Source organism: Contarinia nasturtii, unplaced genomic scaffold, assembly GCF_009176525.2.
Source record: "Contarinia nasturtii isolate CC-2019 unplaced genomic scaffold, AAFC_CNas_1.1 Cnas_scaffold_695, whole genome shotgun sequence".
NCBI lineage: Eukaryota > Metazoa > Arthropoda > Insecta > Diptera > Cecidomyiidae > Contarinia > Contarinia nasturtii.
The window spans coordinates 9,804,852-9,814,692 of NW_022198046.1; the positions used below are offsets into that span (position 1 = coordinate 9,804,852).

Consider the following 9,841-nt stretch of genomic DNA (forward strand, 5'->3'; position numbering starts at 1 on the left):
TTTAACATGGTTATTAAAGTTGGACATCACGGTCCATCGTGGTATAACACCATATAACACGGTTTTTGAGGTCGGACATGATGGTACATCGTAGTCTAAAACCATTTAAAATGGTAAAAACTGTCAAAACATGATTTATCGTGGTTTACGGGGTTGGCCATCATGGTAAAAACTGTTAAAATATGATTTACCATGGATTTTGAGGTCGACCATCACGGTAAAACGTGTCAAAACATGATTTAGCATGGTTTACGGAGGATTCACCACAGTTTAACACGGTCCATCATTTGTCAACCATTGCTTTTAACATTGGTCATCCAGCGTCGAAAATCGTTCGATTTTGGTGCTGTTGAATTGGACTCGAATATTGAAAACTAAAGCCGAAATAAACGATCATGAAAAACTAATCATTCCAACAGCAACCTCCCGAAAGTGTACTGTACGCAATTTTTTTTAACCATTTTGTTAGCACGATAATTCTTCTTGGAGAACAGCAAATTCACATCTGACTTTACAGGGTGATTGGGATTGAAAGGAGTAGGCTGGTATTGTTTTTGAGCGATATTCGTTCATCGGTGTATCCATGATGTACCCATATATGGGGGTATGGTATGCGAAATTTTTTTAACTAGATAAATCTTTTCCCAGAGACGTAAATCAAAGTTTGATATGTGTAAAGGGGTTTTTTGCTACGAAAACCGAATCTGATTTTAGTTTTGAGAAACAATCAATATTTGAAAAAATCACCAAAAAAATGGGATTCGTAAAATACTTCGTATAGAAAGTACCTTCAATTTGTATTGAAATTTGCTTCAAACGTTAAGAATTTTTTTTTTTTTTTTTTTAAATAGCCTGTAAAAGTTACATGTCGTTGCGGTATCATACAGCCCAGCAAACAAATTTGTAATGTTTTTAGTACATTCTAACGTTGAAAAATGTAACGTTTTGGCCCATTCTGGTGGTCATTTTCGTGTCAAATGGAACGGAGATTATATGCATAGTTTCCACGAATTCCAATGGAATGGATCCACTTGTTTCTTTCACTTCCAATAATATTTCATTTGACAACATAATGTGAACACAACCCAACACATTAAGTTTTATATTGAAAATACAAATCTTACGCTCAAATTAAAAAATAAACAATTTATTCGAAAAGAAATAAATAAAACTCTGCAGGAGAACTCTTTTATACGTCATTTAATGCATTTATTTTTTTTTATTTGTGGAATTATTATTTTGAATTTTCGAAATACAACTGACATCTTTCTGACATTTTTCTATCCGCGCGGTGTATATGTGTCAAACCAAATCCAGTAGTTAGTATAAACAACTTTTGCACCAACCGATTTTGTTTACAATAAAATTTTGTTTTGTTTTCAACAGGATTTCTTGAGAATTATATGAGAGTGTTTGAAGCGTGGTTTGGGCGATCAATTGGTTTTATTGTCATTTCAAAAACGATTTTGTGTGTTCAGAATGCTGTTCCCTGTGGAATGGATATATTCACAGTTGGTTTTGTGACTGTCTTTGTTTTAATTTCGAAATAACAGAGTGTTGATAAAATTAACTGTGAATATTCCAACAACATTTCGATCGGCAAAATATTTGATGTCACGTTGGAAATAAATTTCATCATTCGATTTAGAATACAGAGTCACTTTGTTGAGGTAAGAGGTGATATTTATAATGCGCTCTTCATTACTGTTTCATTTAATTTGTGATAGAAGTGTTTATATCTTATTGTGTTTGTGATCTATGCTATATTTGATGTATTTTTTTCTTTAATTTTTGTACAATAGATCTGTCACGATGAGAAGAAAGAGAGCCAAGAATGGGCGCAGTACGTCGTTGAAGATGACTCTAAATCAAGTGCTGCGGGAAGGGTATCGTGCACCATTCATCGATCAGGTCACATACTGGTGCCTTTCGGCCACAATGATTACGACTCTGGCGTCATTACTGTTTTTGTTCAAAGCAAACAAAGCCTTTGACGATGAAAATGTTCGATTTTTTAAAGGTGAATCCGATGAATACACGAATGATGAATTCAATAAATACGTGAATGGTGTAATTGGTGAATGTTTCACCTCGGTATTACAAGAAAATTACCACAAATTACCGCTTGCATTTCGACGAACTGTGGAGCAAGCATGTCCTGATTTTCTTCGTCCAGAAAATTGGCCAGCTCGCGAGGGCATGGGGAACGCATTCAATCATCTCATCACTCAGTACATAACAAACGTCAAAAATAACATCAAAGTATGGGCATTCAGTCGCATCAAGAAATTTTTCACACTAAAGCGCTACGAACTGAATTTGAATCGACAAGGAAATCTCATCACTGAATTGGATGTAAAACGTGCGACGAAGATCGTAATGTTCCAAAGTAGAGTCGAGAGAAACGCGAACATCGATCTTCTATTAAACGAAGCAGCAGGCATTGGATTGCCAATCAATGTACACTTTCAGAATCTCATTCGTGATCGCTGGTTCCAAACCATTCCAATATTTATAAACATTCAGCGACAAATTTTCGATTTTCACGCGAAATATGAAATGTTGAAACAACGCTGGTTCCAATATCGACGCGATCCGAACAACAATGTCATGCCGACCACTCCACTCCCGCCAAAAATAAAGAATTTTTTAGTAGTTCCAATCCACGATTTCGATATGAAACATATCCGCATCGATATCCATCTTTTTTATTTGATTGCGCGCAAATTTGGAGCATTGAAATTGGCAAAAGGAAAACGCGGTCAGCCAATAAACATTGAAAAAACTGAATACGATAGCAATCCAGCTTTCTATTGGAATTTAATATTTGACATGCCAAAAATTTCGAAACTTGGAAATGGTAAGGAATTCGATTTTGCTGTGGCAACCGATAGTGTGGCAGTTTCGTTATGTTTCGTGAAGCCTGAACGCAATACACCAGAACTTGATAACAACACCATCAAAGAGAAGTACAATAATTTTGAGTTTGATTATGTGCTTGGAATCGATCCAGGAGTTCGTACATGGAACGCCACAGTTCGCAAACACGTTCGATCCGGCAACGAGGTAAGAAACAATAAATTCATTCTTTATTTATCATTTGTTTACTTCTATGATTTTTTGTTCGTAAATCTCAGGAAAACATCACAATTGATGGTCCAAAATACCATTTCAAAGCGAAATATGGCAAACGCAAGCGTAAATCCGATCAATGGACTGAATTGTTGCAAAAACAACGGGAGCTCGACTATAAACGCTATGCATTTTTTCCATCGCCGAAAGGACGTTCACATTGGATGTGTTACATCGCTTATTATGTGAAAATGATGAAACCAGCTATGGCGGTGTACACAACAAGAAAGTTTATTCGACTCCGTCTCGATAAATACATCGAAGAGAATCGGGCCAGTGACAAAATCGCGGCATCACTGACGAAAAAAAAGTCGGCGCTCGTTTTTATTGGTGCAGCTCAAATAGCTCCAAACTCACCAATTGGTATTAAAAAGCGATTGCGATGCCCGGGATTACGACGACTATTGAACAGTTTTAAGAAGTTGGGAAATTGTATTGTACGATTGGTCGACGAATACAATACATCGCAAACTTGTGCAAAATGTTTCCGGCCATTCGATCGACGAACCAAAAGCGATCGATACAAAGTTTGTCAGCATTGTATTCCAAGTGAAGATGAGTCATCGCAATGGAATTTACCGAACGTCATTATCACCATGAAAAGCAACCGAGTGTACCAACAATTGCGTAAATATGCAGTTGATTTTGTTAATCGATTGAATGCAGTCAACCCAGATCATATTCCAATGGATTCAGATGGTTTAGTGTCAAAACTTCAAGTATGTTTCAAAAACTGGCAACTAAACACTGGCATTTGGAAAGATGATCAAGCTCCATTTCAATTGAAAACTGTTTGGCACCGGGATATCGTTGCAGCCAAGAACATCATGTACAAAGGTGAAAAAATATCACTGAAATTAAAAATGTTTAAGAATGTTTTGGCTAACAATTTGTTGTTTACGATTTTGTTTTTAGGTCTTTGTACGGTGTTGGGATTGGACATTCATCCGCAACTATTGAGACCACAGAATCAAAATGCTGCCGTACAAAATCAAGCAGCTGACGATGAGGATTCCAGTGACGATGAGAACTACGTTTATGTTCTCGATGTTTCCGATGACGACCAGTTTTAATTACATGTAGCATTAAGATTTCTTTTTAAATAATATTATTGTAACGTTTTGTTACTATGCTGGGCTTGAGTTTTGTGGCCTTGACCGAAGTACGGGCAGTTCGGTATATAAAATAACCCGTAGGTGAGTATCATTTATTGAACTGAACCGATAGTATATTGATGTTGATTCATACTTAGTAACTGAGTTTATTTTTTCTCTTTTTTCTTTCCATTGCGACGTTGAAAATGACTGAAACTACACTCAAATCCGACCCCAATATTGACCGTCAACATATGCCCGATAATGGATGAATTTGCCACAACAAATGTTTTTTGGGAGGTACATTTCTGATGATTATATCTTTCCGTATAACACACACTTCACATATTTTGAACAGAGCATCTTGATTTGCTGCTGCTCAGCATATTACTGAGAGCTGAGAAATGCTGAACTCGTGCGGCTAACGCATACGAAACGGATGCACGATACATATTCCCCTTTCGCTTCGTATGTGCTGCCGTTGACGCTATTGCCGGTACAACGTTTACACACTATACCAGCGAACATACGAAGTGAAAGGGGAATATGTATCGTGCTTTCGTTTCGTATGCGTTAGACGTACACTTTCAGAATATATGGAAGACTGAGAGCAAAAACAGCACGTCGCATCTCATCTCTTGCTTTCACTTACGTAAGCAAAATAACGAGGGATGCGACGTGATGTTTTTCTCGCAGCTTCTCATATGTCGGTCGCAACACAATTTCAAACTCAACTGGTTACTAAGTTTTGAGTTTTGAATTGAACGACCAAACAACTGTTTATAACCGTTTAAACGGGGAGAATGCATGTGTGCGTGTCATCCATTTCGTATGCGTTAGCCGCACGAGTTCAGCATTTCTCAGCTCTCAGCTATATGCTGAGCAGCAGCAAATCAAGATGCTCTGATTTTGAACTACTTATACGCAAGTGAATTGCACGTATATGAGAGACACGGCGACGTGCCAAACCGTAACGCCATCTATCGGATAGAATCTGAAATACAATTTCGTATTGACTATCTCATATTTGTGTAATTTTGTTCATAGAATTATAAGGTATATTCCGACAGATTTGTAAGGTTTTTATTCGCCAACATATTACATAGCATGCCATACCCTTGCTCATACGTCAATACTCTATTAATTGGCCAAAAACTTTACTGTTTATTGAATTAGTACTGCACTACCAGTGCATGTTCAATATCTCTTTCGGGGAATGAAAATTCATTCGGCAAAGGAAGAAATTTGGAAACAGGGCGGACAAGTTAGACTTACGGATGTAAATTCCATTTTAATATTAAAGGGTAAGGTTACGAGCGAGCGAAGCGAGCGAGTAACCGTCCAATACGTAAAAAAAATATAGAAATATTGGAAGAAACTACCCAAGCACTCAAATTACACTGTTCGTCCAGAGCATTTGCACCGAGCGTCTTTAGCTCCGTATTCTGTTTTGTGTGTTCGTAACTGACGCACGGTACGAATGCCCCGGGTGAACAAGGCAAATTTAGTGCTTGGGTAGTATGCCGAGGCGAGCGAAGCGAGCCGAAGGCATGCTAGTTTACTATAGAAAAAACTATTATATCACGTTTAGAATATGCGACGTATAAAATTATTTTTTTGAAAAATTTACTATAGAAAAAAACAAGACGCTGATGTAAAAACTATTATGTCCGACGTACGATTTTTGTATGAAATGTATGTAAATGTAAAATGTATCTAAAACATTATTCGTCTGGCCCCAAAAACAACGAGAAAACGATTTGGCCATTCTTTTGTCAAATTATTTCGAACGGCCCCGAATCTTAATCCTAGTATATATCTATATCGGTCCATAATTCAAAATCATATTTATGGTTACGAACTACATTTTGATATGTTTTTCTCGTCACTCTTGGCCGTCCGTGCATATTTATTTAAAAAAAAAGATGTATGTTCGTTTGACGTACGGCCACAAATGAAATATTACCTGCAAGATCATATTAGCGACGAATCAATTTTTAGAATCTCTGATGATAGGGAAATTGAAATAAACCTCGGTGATGCCCAATTCCAACAAAATACAATATGAACTGCGTTTCAATATGTTTCTTATGTGAAGAAACTTTTGATCGTACGTACGTTCTCCAAAGAATTTGAAAAAAATATATATGTTCATTTCTATAGTTGCACAAAAAAAAGAATTGACCGTCCGTACGGGCACTAATGTCGCTCGTGTTTGTCCGGATATTTTGACCGTCCGTACGTAATATACTTTAACTGTTTTTGATCGTACGTCACTGTTTTTGTCAGTCCGTCCGGGCACTTATGTCCCTGAGCCCAAAAGTGTGTGTTTGTATTTTTTTTTCGATCTCTGTCCATAATTTCGGCACTCTGCCACGATTTTAATAACCAGATTATTTAGTAGTTTTGTGTAGATGATGAATCGTATCGGTAACACTCGTTTTCCATTCAGCAATATTGTTTTTTTTTTGTTCAGTTGGTTGGTTGATGGTTTCATGTCAGTTTAACCGATGATTGCTAGCATGCACACTCCCTTCATTTGGTTCGCTGGTTGATTTTGCATTTTGATAGCGATTTTTTAATGTAAAAAAAATTGCTGCCGCTGTTTTTTTCCGTTATTTCATTCATTCACATTTGTTTCAGAGTTCGATGACGGTTACTGGTAGTTTAGTCTAAGTAATAAATTTTTATGGAGTATCAAACACGTGCACGTGCGTCCGTGCGATCATCAAAATCATTGCTGCAATTTTTTCCCCAAAAATAATGAATAAATATATTAAAAAAAGATGTCCGGAGAAGGCGTAGGAAGAAGAGAAAGAAGCGCATTGAATGAGGGTAACAAAACAACGACAGAAATCACGCTGTTTATTATTATTACGACTTTATATGCGCAAACACACATATGCACCGTTGTATATTCGATTTGATGGCACAGACACCGGGTTAGTGTGATTTAAGTTTTGATTATACATTCGCTTCGGTTAAGGTTGAATATAATCGAAAATTTGCTACAGGTTTAAATGTTTCAATTTTCGGCCGGAATATAGCTCCTTCTTTTTGTTTCATGAATATTATTTATGATTGCACTGTCCTTCCTGCTAAAGCATGTACAATTTACATCGAAACGATCATGTGACCAGATGCTCGTTTCGTTCAAATCACTGCATCTTATATGCCTTTTCCTTTCCAACCATTAAACACACTCACATCTTCGCTTATATTTCATTTTGGCATTATGCAACGAGAATTGCACCGGAGCGCATAGAATACGTTGCCGTAGATACAAAAGGGGATAACAAGCAAAATACATTACAATGTTTGTCTTTGGTTTTCGAATAACATATTTCCGCCAATGTGCATAATAATAATCTAATACACATGAAAATGATTGCTGCTTTCGATTTCGTACTTTGGGACTACCAAGTCGTCGGTATATCGTTTTCGGCTCACAGCATGCAATTGAATCGTCAAACGCATATAACCAAAGAATTATTCAGTATCTTTATTCATGCTCCCGTCGTGTGTATTGCTTTGCACTCATATATTATCCGTTCACTCTTGATTTGAGATTTCAATGCAGTCGAGCGGCAAGTATTTCATGAATTTTTAATTTCAACGTGAAACAGCAACTGGGTTCGAGTGTAAATGAACGGGCGACCAGGCAACATTCTCACGAATAAATATATTTAATTTAGAGTAATATTACGTTTGGGAATATTTCAATAAATACAAATTCAATTCAACATACTCGACTTTATCAAATCATTACAACGCGAAACGAATGTGCGAAGTGTGTATGAGAGACGGTGAATTTGAGAACTCAATATTATTTTGTGAACGAGCGATAGTTGGCAGACGTATACTGATTTCACACGTCTGCCAACTATTGCTCGTTTTACAAAAGTGTACAAAAGCAAGTGTAAATGGGATGCGAATACGAATTTCGATAATAGATTGGTAATTTTTTTCATCCTTCTCGCTCTACATTCTCCAGTCATTCCGTAAATCGTAATGCAATTGACAAATCGCCACGAATGTTCGGAAATGCTGTTCGAGTTCTGGGTTTGATTTTCAGGCTAATTCAACGTATCCGGAGATTTTTCAATAACTATTCACGTTTATTGACCCAGATTTTCGCATTCAACTTTTCCGTTTTCTTTGTATTTATATTTATTTGGGAATTTCCCGATGATTCACAATGTTTTTTTTTTAAACAACTTTATCGCATTGCTTCGATTGTTGGTTAAGTTTTTGCTTGTGCGCCAATATTCCTGCATATGCATCCGTATTCGATGTTATTCGATTGAAGCGTGAAAAGAGGAGGGCTTTGGCCATCCGCTTTTATTTCGCGCACTGTACAGCACCAAAAGTGTAATATTTAAAAAGAAATAATAAAAATTTCTGAAAAAAAAACACACACACACAACAACAACAACAAGATATTGGCAACGTTATTGTGGCTAGATCGCTTTACTAGAATTTCAAAAAGTAATAAAAAAAATCACCGATACACACAACGATGAGATACAGAGCACAAAGCATAGTATTCTATCGCGCGGACATTGTCGGAAAAACTCGGAATACCAGGATGATGGAAAGAGAGAGAGAAAAAAGCAGCGGACAGAATAAAAAGAATGCTATTAAAAATAATTGCAATATTTTTTCTCTGCTTCTGTGTGTACTTTTTTGTTTGTTTGGTCTGGCTTAGTGTGTGTGCCAGTGTGTTCAACGAGATTCGTTTGATTTTATTACAGACGGAGCGATTCGATATGGCACGAAAGCCGTTGTTTGTATCGATGCAAAATTGTCGCTTCTGTAAACTCGATAGTATTTGGCTCGAGCCATCGACCAAATAAAAGGCAAGAACGTTGCGTTTTTTAGACAGAGCGCGAAAGTGAATGAGATAGAACGAATTATATGGAAGTAAATGAAAAGCATTAGAGTGCATATTAAAATGAAAATCGATACTTTCATTTCATGTTGAATATTTTTCAGTTTTGAATTTCGTCATTTTTCTACTATTTTCTATGCCAACGGCCGCGATACAACATTATCCCATATCATTGGGAAATCCGAAACGCCGTGCTCGTCATTGACAAATGTAAACAATCATAAAACATTTTCACTATAAAATCGACCATCAATGCAATTTTATTTATTCTCATTGTTTGTCCATACTAATTTTAGATTGGAATATCATGGTGTTTGCTATTGAAATTCATTTTGATATTGTTGATATGATGTTCGTTATACGCGCACATTTAAAAACTGACGGAGGGAGGTTTACAGACAAACATTATTGTTATTGCATACTGTACAAAATAATACAGCAATTGTAATTATGACTCAACTCAAGAGAGCGAATTGGAAGGCTAGTTGGTAAAAAAAGGGATGAAATATGCAATGAAATAGCAACTGCGTGAGATTATATATAAAAAACAACAACATTCTGTCAAAGATGAAAAGTTACTAATGCAAGCATTACATTCATTTTCAGCGTCATTACACATAGCCCATTATCCTTTTGTGCACATTATGTATACCTACTAAAAACGACATACGCTCCGTACCAAATTTACTTAAATGTGCGTACGCTGTTGACAGGTTCAGCAAGA

General features: G+C 36.6%; 1 protein-coding gene across 1 annotated transcript; it reads left to right on the top strand.

Moving 5' to 3' along the window:
* The first annotated feature begins 1,622 nt into the window (after positions 1-1,622).
* Positions 1,623-4,501, top strand: LOC116341333. The gene is made up of 4 exons (XM_031768325.1): positions 1,623-1,670; positions 1,803-3,066; positions 3,138-3,969; positions 4,048-4,501. The coding sequence occupies exons 2-4, from the start codon at positions 1,813-1,815 to the stop codon at positions 4,203-4,205; spliced, it is 2,244 nt and encodes a 747-aa protein (XP_031624185.1). The 5' UTR covers positions 1,623-1,670; positions 1,803-1,812; the 3' UTR covers positions 4,206-4,501.
* Positions 4,502-9,841: the final 5,340 nt, after the last annotated feature.

Coding starts and splice junctions, on each gene's coding strand:
- LOC116341333 (XM_031768325.1), top strand. CDS start 1,813: ATGAGAAGAAAGAGAGCCAAGAATGGGCGCAGTACGTCGTTGAAGATG. Junction 3,067..3,137: donor ACGTTCGATCCGGCAACGAG/GTAAGAAACAAT, acceptor CGTAAATCTCAG/GAAAACATCACAATTGATGG. Junction 3,970..4,047: donor CAAGAACATCATGTACAAAG/GTGAAAAAATAT, acceptor TTTTGTTTTTAG/GTCTTTGTACGGTGTTGGGA.